Source organism: Pteropus vampyrus, unplaced genomic scaffold, assembly GCF_000151845.1.
Source record: "Pteropus vampyrus isolate Shadow unplaced genomic scaffold, Pvam_2.0 Scaffold93, whole genome shotgun sequence".
NCBI lineage: Eukaryota > Metazoa > Chordata > Mammalia > Chiroptera > Pteropodidae > Pteropus > Pteropus vampyrus.
The window spans coordinates 2112480-2129592 of NW_011888874.1; the positions used below are offsets into that span (position 1 = coordinate 2112480).

The 17113-nt window shown below is 38.5% G+C and overlaps 1 protein-coding gene across 1 annotated transcript in view; it reads right to left on the bottom strand.

Annotated features, from left to right (window-relative positions):
* The window catches only part of COL4A3 (collagen type IV alpha 3 chain), an 87005-nt gene that overhangs the window by 27136 nt on the left and 42756 nt on the right, over positions 1-17113 (bottom strand). Inside the window, exons 21-32 of the mRNA XM_011364099.1 lie at positions 16725-16820; positions 13730-13800; positions 12728-12910; positions 10992-11160; positions 9024-9116; positions 8304-8408; positions 6430-6527; positions 5699-5849; positions 5243-5356; positions 3898-4065; positions 2553-2642; positions 2061-2195 (exon numbers count right to left, since the gene is read on the bottom strand). Coding sequence (XP_011362401.1) covers positions 2061-2195; positions 2553-2642; positions 3898-4065; positions 5243-5356; positions 5699-5849; positions 6430-6527; positions 8304-8408; positions 9024-9116; positions 10992-11160; positions 12728-12910; positions 13730-13800; positions 16725-16820 — 1473 coding nt within the window. The remainder of the gene's footprint in view (positions 1-2060; positions 2196-2552; positions 2643-3897; positions 4066-5242; positions 5357-5698; positions 5850-6429; positions 6528-8303; positions 8409-9023; positions 9117-10991; positions 11161-12727; positions 12911-13729; positions 13801-16724; positions 16821-17113) is intronic.

The window sequence follows — 17113 nt, forward strand, 5'->3', positions numbered from 1 at the left end:
TGAACCAGTTCTGCAGTTGGGAAAGCTCATAAACTTCCCACAACACCATCCTACTATTGTAAAACATGGCTTTGAGCACATTATTTTTCCGCTCAAAAATATTCCTCGAATCTATTATATACAGTGTAAATTACAAACTTCTTCCACTGGCCTTTGAAGCATTCTACCATCTACGGCCTGGCTTTATGACTTTTCTTAAGCAGATTCACTTTCCTTGGCTGTTTTCCTGCTTATGTACTTATTTTTTTATATGGGTCAAGCATCGAATTAATAGACAGGTCTTGTGCCGAGTACTGGAGACATAAATCATGTTCCCTTTCTCCAAGTTTTTAGCGTTTTGGGGGGGAGATAGCCAAGTAAACAAACAATTGCCACCTGATGCGCTAAGTTCTGTAACAGAGTTGGGCGCAATATGCTACAGGGAAGAATTTCTGGAACAGGGGATATTTTCTTAGCTCAGTCTTGAAGACCAGGTGGGAGCTAGCTGGGTAGAAAAAAGCATGGAATGGGACAGGATTCTCAGGCAAGAACACAGCATTTGCGAAGGAGCAGTGAGTACCCAGTGTATTTGATTATTTTCTTTGTTAACTTTTGTTTTTTCCATTTCCATTATGATTTATCATCATCTAAAACTGTATATTTAGTGTATTCATTCACTTCGGGTTTTTAGGGGTTAACTAACTACAGCCTGCCGGCCAAATCTGGCTTGGTGTGGTATGGCTGGAGAGCTAAGGATGGTTTTTACATTTTTAAAGGATTTGTAAACAAATAGAGAAATGAACACTAAAGAAGACTCTGCAACAAAGACCATATGTGGTCCACAAAGCCTAAGATACTCACTACTTGGCCCTATACAGGACATGTTTAAAGATCCATCAGTGTCTCTTTTCCCCGCCCTGAACTGTAAGTTCAAGACCAGGATACGCCCCCTGCCATGTTCATTTCTGTGTCTTCAGGACACAGTAAAATGCCCAGTTAATAGATATTGAAAAACGATTATTGAGTAAATAAATGTCATACAGCTGGAGAGATAGGCAAAGAGCAAGAGGTAAAGAAGCTGATCTAAGACGTTTGGATTCTGCGAAGTCCTTCCTAATTCTGGGAAAGACGACTACTCAGCTTTTCTCCTGCGGTCTACAGAACTCTGTAGAATTTTTCTTAGCAAATCTTTATCTGGACTATAAGTCTTCACGTGCCAAGCATATAAATATTTGTTGAACACAATTCCGCTTCTCAAAATTTGTTACAAAATACTCGAAACTTAATATGGTTTTGCAACTGGAAACACATTTTTCCTTTATTCTTCCCTGCTATGAAAGTTTGATCAGCAAACACTTCATTTTACATAGAAATTCTGTTGTTTTTTTTTTTTTTAAATTACTTGGGATTAAAATTGGTCAAGAAGATCATAATTAGGCTTTCTTAAAATTTGATTTTATATTGGTTGTATTGATCATATAACAAAAACTGTCACAGAAAGAGCTCAAATAACTTGAAATAATTTGATTTGGTTTGAATTTTAGTTTAGTAGCTACAGTTAATAACAACATTCCAAAGCATTAATTTTCAATTAAAACATACTTTCTTTTTAATAATTATTCTCCAAAGGATTTTGAGCATGAGAAGCAGTTTTTAGATGCAATGAGAAAAATTCATCTTAACAGTTGATGGAATAAAGTAGAATTTAGGGTGGAGGTTTCTATTTCAGCCAGGGAAGGTTTTCATGTGGCATTTCCTAAGGGTTTAATTTTCTCTTTTACTTGGCAAAAAGGGGCTTTGGGGCTTATCATTTAAAATTGACAAGTGACAATTTACATACAGCACACCAACATGCAGAATTGACTTAGAAATAAAAAGTTATGCCTTAAGGAGGCAACATATTATTATGCAAGGCACACAAGACCCAGGCGTGGGCCACCAAATGGCTGTGTGACTGTGGGCAGGAAACTAAACACTGGCCCTTACTGTCCTCATTAGCCAACCATGAAGATTTGCCTTGATAATTCTTGGTCTCAGAGTCAGCTCTGATGTTCTGGTTCTCAGCATAAGGCAGTCTCTACCTTTGAGGCCTGGTTCCCCTTTGTCCCCCACTAAGAGGGATATTTGAGAAGGCCCGGGAGGTCCTTTGTCCCCTTCTTCCCCCTTGGCTCCTGAAGGTCCTCTCTCACCCTTCGCTCCGGGAATTCCAATGCTACCTATAAGATAAGAATAAAAACAGCAGTTCCTTAATCCTTAAATAACTCATAAGGATTCAGACGGCAATGGTGCTTGCCATAGAACGAAATGAAACAAAGAAGCCAAAACGGTTAACAGTACTGACAACTTGAGAGTTTCCCCAAACAAGCAGCCCCATAACTGAAGCATACAAACCGGCACAGAGAAAATATGATCCCATTTGAATGGGAAAAAGAAATACAGACAACAGCAAAATCAAATACACGGTTCTCTCAGAACTATTTTCCTCACAAAGAATAAAAAATAATTCATTTTACTGTTAAATAAATGAACATCGTTTGCGCCTCCTGTTTGCTGGGAAGCCCCGCATCACTCACCCTTCCGTCCCGGGGGGCCTGGGTTCCCAGCAGGCCCCGGAAGGCCGATGTGTCCAGGATAGCCTATCATCCCAACGGTTCCTCTTTCACCTGTGGGAACAAAGTAATGCAAAGCAGCCCATGTTGTGCAGAATGAGAAATGCTCCTTAAAATAATGCTCCATAAAACAATGTAAATCATACTTAGAAGGAAATATTGGGAGTTGAGGAAATGGTTTCTGGAAAGAGGAAAATAACCACATTTGGGTCGGTAAATGGCCTTTGCTTCATCCTATAAAAGTCACTGGTAGCAAATCACATTTGTGGATGAGAACAGAATTATGTTGACATTTTGGAGCATTCTCTCCTTTCAATCCATGACCAACAGCTTTCTGTGATAGTCCCTTATATTAGTTTCTTTATGGCAGTTGTCTAGAGTTAAACTTAGTTTTCAAATCTATTTATTCTCATCTCCCTCACTGTTGGAGGTGAAGTCTTGTCCACCAATGTGTCTTTATGGCCTGGAACTCTGCTGGCACATGATAGTAGCTTAATAATATGAAAGAAAGAATAATTTGCCGATTAAGTTGTTATTCTGGGTTCTTCTCTGAAAGAAAGATCAGTGAGGTTCTTATGCATGAGGAGACTATTGGAATATTTTTAACAAATGTATAAAATATAAAAATAGTGATGAAATAAAAATAATTATGAGAATACTACAAACAATGATATGCCAGCAAATTACATAATTTAGATAAAGTGGACCAATTCCTAGGGAGGCATAGATTACCAAAACTGACTCAAGAAGAAATAGAAAATCTGAATAGACCCATAACAAGTGAAGAAATTGAATTAGTAATTTAAAAGCTCCCCAGAAAAGAAAGCCTAGACCTAGATGACTCTGTTGTTGAATTCTACCAAAAGTTTAAAGAATATCTATTCTTCATAAACTCTTCTAGAAAATATAAGAGGAGGAAACATGACCTGTCTTGTTCTGTAAAGCCAGCATTACTCTGATACCTAAACCAGACATTATAAGAAAAGAAGACAGACCAGTATGCCTTATGAATATAGATGCAAAAAAATCTCAACAAAATACGAGTAAATACATTTAACTAGTAATATAAAAAAGATTACACAGCAAATATCGTCATATTCTAGGAAGTTGTGAAATGTGATCATCCCACCATCACCATTTCCCTGCCCTCTGGCCCCTTACAAATAATTCAGAAGAAAAAACTCATACTAACGGAAAGGGAAGCATAGAGTCAAAAGCGTATGCCTATGTCCAGTTTATACAGCCACCTGAAAAGGAAAATGTGGAGGAAGACAGCAGAAGAACAGTAAAAGCACCAAAACAAAGATACCTGGTGGCCCTAAAAATCCTGGATTTCCTGGATATCCTTTTTGACCAGGTGGTCCCATCTCACCTTGACGACCCGGTATTCCTGGTGATCCAGGTTCTCCAGGAAATCCTGGCCTATCCAAGCCTGGAATACCTGGGTCTCCCTTTAGTCCTATTTCACCTCTTCTGCCTATATTTGAATGAAAGAATGAACAAATGAATGAACAAACACATAATTACATTCCTCACCAACTCCAAAAATATTTTATGGCTGTAAATATCTAGCTGTGTGATTTTGAGCAAACCACATTCTTACTAGGTTGATTCATTTACATCCTCTTCTATAAAATTTTTAAGATCTGTTTTGGCTTTGACATTCTCTGTTTCAATGACTCATGCAGTAATAAGAATGTAGAATTTAGATCTACTTTCTAGTCCTGCCGGTATATCCTGGGACTGTACTTTATGACTGTGGCTCAATCTTTAGCTTGCAGAATACATTCAGAGCCACCCACATGGAGCGAGCCACCAGATACTTCTGGGAACAGTAAGAACACCACTGCAATTAACATCCTGGTCACAGATTTGTTTGTGTGAACACATTAAGCACTGTGATAGCCCACAGGCATTAGCTGAGTTCTAAAGGATTTTCTCCTGTAACAGATCACAGATCTCGCTGAGAGGACCCGAAAAGATGGAGCAAATTTCCATTATTTGGACCATCTAATCTGCATAATTTTTTATTTTTTTATTTTTAAAATTTATTTATTATTTTTTTATGGCGACATTGGTAAACAAAATCCAGTAAGTTTCAGCTGTACACTCTAACAGTAGTCTGCATAATTCTGATTTATTTTCACACCTTTCTTTTATGTTGTTTTAAAGCAACTAATTACATACTTCAGTTTATAACTTGTTAAATGGATATTTTTGCATACCTTCACTCTATTTTAATAATAAGGATAAATTTACCACTTTAATATAATTATAAAGGTAAAACCTTTTTCGAGAGTTTTATATATATATATATATTATATATACATATGTAATATATATATGTAAATATATATCTACCTAAATAAATATATATGTAAATATACATCTACCTACATATTTAGTGTTCATATTTCTTGCATACAAGGCACAGACAACTTTCTACACTGACTTGAGGTCTCTCACTCTACAGGTGGTACTCACTGCAACAAATCCGTGGCAACAGGTTTATATTTCTGAAATAGCATTTCCCACTGAACAGTGAGTGGTCAGACCTTATTGCTAGAAACTTCTGATGTTAAACAGCAAAACACACAGCAGCAGTCCCATGCCACTTGTCCATCTAGTGACTGGTCCAGAGGGCATCCTCTTACCTTGTTGCCCTTTCAATCCATTTAAGCCCGGAAGTCCTTGGGCTCCCCTGGGACCCACTGTGCATCTTCCTGGGAGTCCTTTTTCTCCAGGTGGTCCAGGCTGCCCTGGATCTCCTGCAAAATAGAGCCCAAGAATATAATACATTCAGGTGCCAAAACCCAAGGTCTGAGTACTGCTATCCCAACCATTCTCCTGTAACTTTCTCCCCCAAATGGGACCAATATTTAATATCGTTAATGTGCCTTATGTACGGGACCCTCAGGAAGACGGAGAGATGGAAGGAAGAAGGAAAGAAGAAACAAAGGTAGGGCAACAACGTTGGATAGAAAAATAATTAGGCCCCACGGCTTCTATTTATTGCTCTAGAACTTTGAGAATTCTCCATCCCCAAATATTCGATTTGCTGCATTTTACGAGCTCACAGTGGAGAAAAGTAATTGCATTTGCTCTTGTACCTCGTGGTCCATCAAGCCCTCCAGTTCCCGGAATTCCAGGGAGACCTGGAAATCCAGGGAGTCCAATTTCTCCATTTTCCCCAGAATTGCCTTTTTCTCCTGGAAAACCTGGTATTCCTGGTTCTCCAGGGATCGCTAGTCCTGGTTCTCCCTATGGCACAGAAATTATGTTAGTTGGACTACATGATGCTGCCCAAACCCTATTGATTATTGACTGGTCTTTGGGGCTGTTTACTTGAAAATAATATCTCCATTACGGAGGTTCTAAGTCTGTTTTGCACAGTCACCACTATTCTATCAACTTTCCTTTTCAATTCTAGTTGCTGACTTTTCCATAAAACTATGCTTGATAATTCTTTCGAGCTTCCACTTTTTCTGAATACTGTGGAATTTTCCGTAAAGTCTAGATGTCTCTTCTCTTGATAGTTTTTCTCACAGCTATCCATGTTTCTTTTGAGAGTTCCCATTTAAAATGCTCTGAATGTTTCTGGAGATTAAGAGGAGAATAGATGAGCAAACCTGTCTTCTAACTCCTTCTATTTTCCTTCCTAAAAGGGGTGGGGTGGGGTGGTGGTTCAAGAAATTTTAGACAAATTCAATATCTTCATCCTATACAAATATATTGATAATTTCTATACACAGAGCATCCTGACTGGCAGAAACATCCTAACTGGCCAACTGTGAGTGCTCATCCTCTCCCCACATCAGTCTGAATTTTAATTCTCAAAGACCTTGTCTCCTGGGACACCTGGCTTTCCAGGTGACCCCGGCTTTCCCATTTCTCCAGGACAACCTGGTGATCCTTTTGTTCCTGGAAAACCTCGGTCTCCTACAGAGAAAAAATAAAGGTTGTAGGATTAGTCTCATCAAAAGATTCTGAACAGTATCTCTCTTATTTTATCTAATGTTTTTTATGAGGCGAGCAACTGTAGATGTTTTTATGAAAGCTTGAATGATGAGAAAGCCAACTGCTAAGTTAGCAATTAAAAAAAAGTTCAAATCCAAATCAGGTTACGTTGGTTCCCAATTTAAAAAATTACCTTCTCCATTTCTGTGGGTTAGCACCTCTACGATTCTGATTCGACAATTTTTTAAACTGCTGATCCTGATTGACCATTTGGCTAACTTTTTTTTTTTAAGTATATTATATATTTAGTGTACAGCCAGATCAATATTTACATGTGTGTACAGACATAAATATACACACACATGTAAATATTGATCTGGCTATACACTAAATGTAAAATATACTTATAGATCTATCTATATCTATGCAAGTGTGGCCCAGATAAAGATATAAAGCATTTCTAGCATCCAGACAGACTTTTTCAACATGGCTTGCGCAAGAGAACTGCCTAGCACTTTAAATAATATTGAACTTTATAGCAGCCATTGACGGTAACTAATTAACTTCTCATCCATTCATGACAGGAGCACTAAGAAAGGACTCGCACACAGCATTTTCTCTATTCTGTGGTTCAGAAGAGGAAATGCTTAGAGCAAAGCTATGCTCAAAGCATTTCTTGGTGCCCCTAATTTGACCAATTTTTAAATAACACTTAGTTCACGAGATTCATTAGGTTCAACTGGGAAATTTTGACCCTGCTTTCAAGAAGCTCTTAGGCTAGTTCTGGGTCCCCTATTTTACGGTCTCTCTCCCTCCTGAGGGTGACTCTGTAGGGGTCACAAGCTTGGATGCAGTTTTCTTCATGCAGGGTCCAAGAAGGACCACGCATAAATACGGGCCAGACTGGGCTACTGCAGAGATCATCGGGAACAAATTCAGGAAATTACAGTCAAAGCCATTCTTGTGACCATGTGAGAAATGTGATGATGTTTTCCATTTCAAATACTTATAAATTAAGGTCAATATTCCCATATTTGGGCAGAACTGATGTATGATAAACATTGATGATGCGTTAAATCTAAGAGATGAAGCACCAGTATGGATTATATTTCGATAAACACTTTAAATAATATTGGAAAAAAACATGAAATCATCATAAAATCTGAAGTTCAATGTGATGGCCTGGTGACTGAGAATACTCATATGTCATCCTACACGGGACTTTAATGTGTTTGTCACTGGGGAGCTTCAGGTTATTAAGTTCTCAGCATCTGGATTTCTTTGGAGTGTTTCCCCTTTGATGAGAAGAGCATTTTTTCTTTTCCCAAAGGAAAATAACTTTTGGGATTTATTTTGGAGTGTATAGGGAAATCAGCTATTTGTGATTTAATAGTTTATTTTTTATTATGAAGAAATGTATAAAGTGAAGAAATATATAGACGTAAAAAGTGTAGGCATCTATTAAGAAGTAAAAAAAAAAACCTCTTCATACTCCCACTATCAAGAATCATTTTCATGAATTTCCATCCAGTTTCTTTTTCTATGCACTAAAAAATAGCATTGAGATGAAATTGCATAAATCATCATGAATTCTGCTTTTTTACCTAATATTATTGTAAGGTATTTTGTTCCATTTAAGACTAGTGGAATACATCTTTTCAAAGGATATTATGGGTATTGCCTATGGTATTTATTATATATATTTATATTTTCTAAATATCCACAATGAGCCTTATGTTTTAAAATTTTTTAACTTACCCTTAGGTCCAGGAGGCCCAGGGAATCCAATTCCTGGAATTCCTGGTTCACCATCAGGCCCAGGAACACCCGGATTATCACATTTTCCTGGGGGTCCAGGGAAACCTTAAAAACACATCCAGATCCACATCAGCCACTTCTCTTCATCTTGCCTTCAAACAAAACGTCTAAGTTTCTGCGTCATCTCAGACATTTTTGGAAATTAAGAAATAATTTTAACATAACCCTGACTTCTTCCCCATTTCTACCCAACGGACTAATCATTAGGAACTGCCAATAATTCCGAAAGTAAAACTACTAAAAAGAAATATTCAAGGTATCTTGAACTATGCACACAAAATTAAATTTTAGATCATGTTGGCAAAGAAGTTACATTTTTCACGTGAAGAAGCTGTAGGTACTATCCTGATCACCCACTGGCAACCATTCCTTGTTCTGCCACCAAAAAATCCATGAAGATTGTTCTGCTCTCAAGTTCCTCTTAAGTAATTATATATCAATTCTTTTTTCGAACCAGAAGCCCCAATGGGAATGATTTGGATAACTTCAAAGGACAACGGCAAGTCCCCTGCCTATGGGCTTTGTATCTGACACTCTGGCCTGTGCTGTCTTTGGGAGCCAATGAATTTATTTTTCCCTTATTGTGGGGACGGTGTTTTTCAAGGAGAGACAGGGTACCATCTGATGCCATGCACAAGACTTTGCAAAGCGGATACTCACCAGGTGGACCTCGGGGGCCAGCATGGCCTGGAGGCCCTGGAGGTCCTGGGGGGCCTGGGACTGGTGTCGAAACGCTGAATTCTCCCCTAGGACCTTAATAAAATTTATGATCATAACATTAATGTGCTTATTGAAGCTTTTCTTGGTTCAGGGGGAAAATATAATAGATGATATGATAATAAAGGGTTTACAGACATATTCCAAGGAATATAAAAAATAGTCTCTGCTTACATAGGCTTCAACACTGGCTGAAAGATGACCAACCCATAGAAACTTCCTTATTCAATTGACAAGTATTTATTAGCATCTATTATTGTCTAAGGCTTGTTTTAATTAATAGCCCAACATACTAGTCTATTGCAAAAGAGCCTATTTTAAAAAAAAATTAATGATATGAATTCAGCTTAAAAATTGGTGAATACTGGTAGGATATTTACTAGGTGACTAGTTTTCCTAGGAAGAAAGTATGGTGTATTATGCAAATCATGAAATGTGGCTTGGCCTTGTCTTTATAAGGTCTGTGAGCTGAGGGATATTTTTCAAACTTTCTATAAATTTCTCATGTGTCATTGGGGAAATAATGCCTACTCAGGTGGCAAAGATTTCAGATAATATTCTGACCACAATGGCCAATATTAAGAACATGTTCATGATAAGCGTTATTAGTATTTCCATACATAAATTTCATATATTTACAGAAAAAGTGGGTTGACAGTAGTGTAATGGGGACATTTGATGATAATATATTTTAGGACAATGGAGTCCTTCACTAAGGAGTCACCATTAGAAAGAACAGAAGAGGATCGAGTAAACTTTTTCTGCTAAGGGCTAGATAGTAAATAATTTAGGCTTTGTGGTCCAGATGGTCTCTGGCTTGACTACTCAACTCTGCCATCGTAGCATAAGAGCAGCCAAAAGAATATGTTCATGAATGAGTGTAGCTGTGTGCCAATAACACTTAATTTATGGACACTGAAACTTGAATTTCACAACATATTATTCAAAAGTTTTTTTCCCAATCATTTAAAAATATAAAAAATGTTCTTAGCCTGTGGACCATACATAAATAGGCGGTAGGCTGGATTTGGACTGTGGGCTGCCATGGGTTCCTGGATTAGAAGAGCAGCCTTAAAAATAAGGTACAGAAAAAGAATACGCAGGTATATGTAACCATAAAATAAGTTTTACATACACACGTGGACAGAAACATATGTGTACGGTTTATAATATGTATGAATACTTTGGGGTTGTGTACTTAAATTTTTTTTACTGATGAGGGATGCTATGAAAAGATTTGGAGACTACTAGTTTATTGGGTCTCACCTTTTAAAATGATTTTAGAAGTAGAAAATGACCACGGTAGCATTATTTACTTAAAACTGTCTGTAACGTGCAATTCTCGTCTGCCCTGTTCTTTGCCACAGGTAAATATCGAGGATCAGATTCCTCCTGTATCCAGCAACTGTGTTCAGCACAGGTGGATCCCAAAAGTTATAGGACTAAAACTATTATCAGACACTTTTCTTCATTCATCTTAGATATTTTGAAGTTTTACTTATAGAACATTTATTGGGTTATGGGTTAAAAAAAACAAAAACAAATTCATAATAGCAGTGGATCTTTGACGCTTAGAAGAAGCATCTCAAGGTCAATGTCCTAGGTTTTTGCCTCCCCTTTGTTTACTGTAACTAACTTGGACTCATCCATCAGGATCCATTAATTCCATATATGTATATCAGTAAAGGATACAGTCTACCTAGGAAATTTCAACTGAATTACTCAGGAATAGGGAGAAAAATAGACTTAATCTTACATATCCCACATGTTTTTCCCGGTGTCTATGAGTTGACATATTCTACTTTAGAAGCAAGTTTCTATACATCCAGTGGTCTTGAGGGAGCTTCACCAGCTCTAGGAACCACCAACCCACTCCACAGGAAAACAGGACTGGAAAGAAAACTAACCAACCGGCTTCTCCAGGTAGTCCAGGGGCTCCAGGAATGCCTTGGGCGCCCTTTGGACCAAGCTCTCCCTGTGGTCCATAGCCTGGTGGTCCAGCTGGTCCTGCAGGTCCTGGGGACCCAGGGATGCCAGGATCTCCTGGACGACCCTGGTCCCCCTTCTCACCACTGAGGGCCTGTGACAACAGGAATATGTGTGGATGGTGCTTCATTCCAGTATCTCCTTACACAGGTTAATATTACCACGAATAGGAATAACAGCCTTTGAGAAGGTCTTTTGGATTAAAAAGCGGTTGGCATTTGAACAGGTGAGTTGCTAACATAAGAGCACTGTGGTTTCTGTGGTTTTGTGCCCTTTGGGATTCAGCCATATTTCATTAACTCGGAGAGCTCTTGAGTCCCACTTGAGATGTCCTACAGTGGGATGCTACCCATATGATAATAGCCCCTAAAATGTAGCTCAAATTGGCCAAGAGTTCAAATGGCATTACGGGTTACATTCATGTTAATGGCACATTTCTAAACCAGTACAGCAAAGCTTTATTTGTTGGGTTTTCACCAGGTATTTTCATTACAAAAGAGATAGTTCATCTGTATTAATTTTTTTCTTATAAAATATCTTTAAAATGTCTTTATAGGGTTTAACTTTGAAAATAAATTGTATGTTTTGAAGAAATTGAATTTGACAAAATAATCGAAGTTCTCTTTCCTCTCCAACGTGGCCCCAAATAATAAATTTGACTGGATTTTTCATTGTTTATATCATTTGTGGCTAAGTGGTCCTTCTTCCTTTACAATGACAGAGCATAACAAACAACACGTCACCTTGATTTTCTCTTTTACTTTCTAGGACATCTTTACCAACTCTGTTAAAACTAGACCCAAAGCACTCTAGCTCTGTTCCTCTTTGCGTAGCTACTAACTAGGGGACTGCCTGGCAGTTTGCCAAAGGAGGGTCTGAGAACCACTGGCTATGCTAGCTATTCCTAGCCAAAAAGTGCTTTGTAGCCAAAAAGGTTTAGGAAAAACTGCATACCATATGTACATGTAGGGAGTCACAATTCATATTCTGGCATTAAAGAGTCTGTAAATGAATCTTTAAATTTGTTTGCCACGGTACCCTGTTCAAAGGGACTTCTTTTATTGGATAACACTGATTAACCCTGGGAGAAATTGTTATTTTATAGAACAGGCTGGGCAGTATGCCTTGCAAATTTCTTACAGAAAAATATATCCTGGTAGGAATTTCTCAACTGCACATGTGAGAGATTCTAGCCCATGAAAAGAGATTAAATCTACATAATCTTCAATATTGTGAATGACAAAATATTTGATCTCTTTATTTGACTTCACCCCTAAATAGTCTGTCCTTTTCCACACTTATTTTTACTTGAATGGACATTGTCTCTCCCCCCCAAATATTGGCTGAAACTTTCCATTATTAATCATTTTCTGAACTTCTTTAAAAACTCACTTGACACAAATGTAGAATTGCAACTTGCGTATGGGACAAGGTCTTTATCATCATAGAATTTTCTTGGGGCTAAAGAGATCATTAAGTATTATCTATTTATTTGTCAAAATACTAGAAATATTTGCTCTGGTTTGAAGATGCCTCATTCTGCAGTTAGGGGGACGAACTGTGATGAGTAGCCAAGTTTTTGAAAGGAAATCGCCTTGTCTTAACATCAGAGCACTTCATTTACAAGGAGGGTAATTTAAAAAAAGTTACTAGATACCAACCGGTTCACCTTTAGGTCCTGGTACTCCCTTTACTCCAGGGGTTCCAGGAAGTCCATCTAAGCCCCTTCTTCCTGGCTGTCCTCTGGGTCCCGGATCCCCCGGGGCACCTACTTGTCCCTCTGGCTGAGATGCTTCACCTTTTTCTCCTTTAAGTCCTGGATCACCCCGAGCACCTGGGAATCCCTAAAGTGGTACAGAAATGAGTCTACATTGTGCTTGGGCAAAGTTGTTCTTGTTTTCAATCTCAAAAAAAGAAAAAAGTAGAAACAAGAAATTTTCAATTTTCATGAACATGTTTTTTTTTTTTTTTTTTCAGAAACTTTCTTTGGCACACAAGTATAATTTTCAGCTTTTTTCCTTTTTGCTTTGTTTTTGCCTCCAAAACTGGAAAAGAATTCAGTTAGTACAATTCAATGCGACATACAATCATCTAATTCGATATGCTACAACTATGATCATAATTCAGATTATGTTAGAATATTGATAAATTTTAACATGCATCTCTGGATAATTTCGTTTAAAATATATTTATCCACAAATACCTTTCTCATTCACTATGATAATCAAATGAAAAATTTTAACCCCTTTATTGAGGTGTAACTTACACACCATAAAATGTATCCTTTGTAAGAATACCATTCAATGATTTTTAAAGTAAATTTATACATTTATGCTATGATCACTACAATTCAGCATCAAGCCGTTTCCATCCCTCCTTCAAATTTCCTCAAATCCATTTGTGGTCAATCCCAGCTCAGCCTCAGCCCCAGGGATCCACTGATCTGCTTTCCGTCTCTGAGACCATTTAAAATGATAAATTCACTAGTTCATTCACTTATTCATTCATACATCATTCGTTTATTTATTTAATCAACAAGTATCTGTAAAGTGCCTCTTCTTTGCCAGACACCAAACCGATAACCTATATGCGATGCAACTGTATTATTTCCAGTGCTCCGTGTTCCAGATTGCAATTAAAGCTTCAAAACCATGAACTCTTACTGGACATCCTGGGAGACCCGCGCTTCCTGGGGACCCTGGGCTTCCTTTAATGCCAGCTTCCCCTCGTCCGCCTGCAAAGCAGTGAATTATTAAATATTCATTGAACGCCAGCTCTGAGCAGCCAGGGCAATGCGGTATATGAAGGAAAAAGGGCGTTTTCTTCTGAGGAAAGAAAGACAATTTCTATCTTAAAACATGCAGCGCAAGAAGAGAATGAGACTTAATAACTGGAACAAGAGACAATGTAAAAAAACAAGAACTCTTACAGATTTTTAGCTTCCTAAAATTCTTGTCTTTATAATTTTAAGGAGATACTTTAATTTTTTTCTGATGATAAAAGTAACATATTCTCATGGTAAAAAAATTAGACAGAAAAAAGAATGAAAGTCACCAATAAAATCTACCCCTAGAAGGTGATATTTGCTAACATTTTCATGTATATTACTTATAAAACTTATATCCATAAATGCATAGGATGTATACACATTTTGTAATCATACTGTATATATGTCAATAAATATAGATTTATAGCTTTACTTTAAATGGGTGTATAGTAGCCTATTGCACAGGTGAACCATCATTTATTCAGCTAACTCAAGGGTTCCCGGGCCGCAGACCGGGCTCGTCCGTGGCCTGTTAGGAACTGGGCTGCACTGCAGGAGGTGAGTAGCAGCCCAGTGAGTGAAACTTCAACTGTATTTACAGCTGCTCCCCAGCCTAGCATCCCCACCCCAGCTCCACCTCGAATCATCAGGCATTAGATTCTCATAGGAGCACCGGTCCCTGGTGCCACAAAAGTTGGGGATCGCTGAGCTAACTGTTGTCCTGTTTTCAGATATTTAGATTGGGGTTTTTGTTTTTGTTTTTTGTTTTTTCAACTTTAACAGTTATAAACTATGCTATGATAAATATCCCTGGATATTTAGTTTTCTAAATTTATCCAACTGTTTTTTTTTTTGCAATAAATTCCTAAAAGTGTCATTGCAGGACAGAACAGGCACAAACTTTTCTGAGGCTTTGGATATCTGTTGCCAAATTGCATTTTGCTGTACAATTTTATCATTCTTATAGGTATTTAAGTATCTCTGTAAAGATCTCTTTACGGGATTTTCTGTATGGATCTCAAGTCAGTGTATTAACACGTGCCTATTCAGATTTTATTTTTTGCAAGATTTGAGCCAGGATATATATTCGGACAGTTTTATCATCTTTGAGCTATACCTGTCATATGTCAAGTGTAGAAAAACCAAAGAAAATACAACAGTACAGCTAGTTGGTCAGTAGCTGTGAGCCGCTCACATGCATTCCGGGATTGGGCCAGCGGTCACTCAAGGCGAAGGCAGGAAAATAATGATCGCTTTCCCTTCATTCGTTCCCTACCTTTTCGTTTAGTTTAGTTTAGTTTTGTTTTTTAAGAAACATAAAATTTTATTATTTATGTTTTACATTTATTATGATCGCTATTTTAAAATTGTTCACTTTTCGATTAGAATTGACATTCCATATTATTTTATATTAGCTTCAGATGTACAGAATAGTGGTTAGACATTTATAAAATTTACGAAGTGATCCCTCTGATTAGTCTAGTACCCACCTGGCACTATGCACAGTTATTTAGTTTTTGTTTTCAATAGAACATTTCCCCCAGAGATGTGGGCACTGAATAGGAGCTGCTTGAGGAAGAGTCCTCCCTCCCCGACCTTTGCCTCTTTTTCCTTCTCAGGCTTGTCTCAGAGAATCAGAGGGGAGCGATTGCAAAGTAATAAGGCGTTAATAAAAAAGTGGGTAGGATCTGAGTGACAAAGGATCCCTGCCTAAAAGCACGCCCTCTGTTGGCTGTCCATGCTGCCTGCAGCTGCCACCATTAGCCTCTGTCGTTTGAGCTGAGCACCAGCCTCCCGCAGACCCTGTGCCAAAGCAAATGTCTGTGGACAGTGGTCATATACAAACGTTCCCTTGTCTATGTCACCAGGTCGACCTTTGGATTAACTGCCTCAAAGGGCCGTCGCGGGTACAGCAATTGAAGAGCTACCTGTGGAGGAGAGTGTCTGGATTTGCGTCCAGGCACGACCACTTATTAGCTATGTCACCTTATGCTTCAGCTTCCTCACCTGTCAAATGGGGTTTGGTAGCACGTACCTGTAGGGCTGATGTGAGCAACAGGTATGGAGGTCCAGAAGACAGGCAGAACAGTGCCCAGCACACTGACCAAGGGCTTTGTAACTTAGGCTCTTATTGGTTAATGATAATTTGATGATGGTGTTTAAAGACCGAGGTGCTGATGGCAGAACCGAGACTGTGTGTGGTGCCACGTGAGGGGCCCTGGGTAGCCAGGGGAGTGACACAAGGGGCAGAGGAACCCACCTAATAAATAGCGACTTTCTCTACTTCAAGATTTTGTCCACAGCCTGAAGATTAATACAAGGCCTAAAATGTTGCAAAGTAACAATAGGCTGGAGTGGGGTCCCTCATGGCCCTTTATAATGTGCCCCCCAGTTTACCGCCACCATCACCACGCTCTACCGTTCCCAGAGCTTAGCCCATCGCTGTACCTTTTTATTGCATTTGTATACTTAAGAAGAACGTTAGATACTGCATATGCCCTTGACTCTATCCAAAGTGGGGACATGAAAAAATGGGCTGAGAAGGGTGGTCTCTTTTCATCAAAAAACAGGAGAGAGCATATTTCTTTATGGAAGAACAAAATGCTGTGTGTTTAGTGTCACCGCTTCTCTCCTCCAAGTTACCTGTCAGTCCCCTATCGGATTCTGAGCTGACAATTCCTGGCTGACACAACAGTTTGCTAGAGTTCGGCAACCAGAATAGAACGGGAGGAAATGCCAGCTTTTCCGCGATTTTGGCTTACTGTATATTAACAGGGTATATTTTTGAACATCTCCCTCTGAGCTCACGTAAGCCGCATCATGACCTCCAGCAGCCTGGTGGCTTGACCTTTTTGTACTTGCGAAAACACTCGTGTGAAGATTGTGTGTACCTGGGGTTCCTTTTACGCCATCTAACCCTGGCAATCCTGGGAGGCCCGGAGGCCCTGGAACACAAGGACACTCTGTGCACACGTCACCTGGCTCCCCTATAAAGACAGCACACGTTTATTGCCCATAAACTCACAGCAAGTCTGCAGAAAAGAAAGATGCACAATCGATTTCTTACATTAAATTTTTTTTTCATGTAGTGAAAAACATCTAGGACATTTTACATATTAATAAAAAATCATTCCTCTATTATATCAGTTTTATCTAACTGAGCTTCTTTGTGTTCTTAGAGAGGAAGTCCTAAGTCTAATATAAATCATCTATTATTTCAGTGTTTCTCTCCTTAAGTGCAGGATAAAACTCCCATGCTAGGACTATCCTACGATTTATC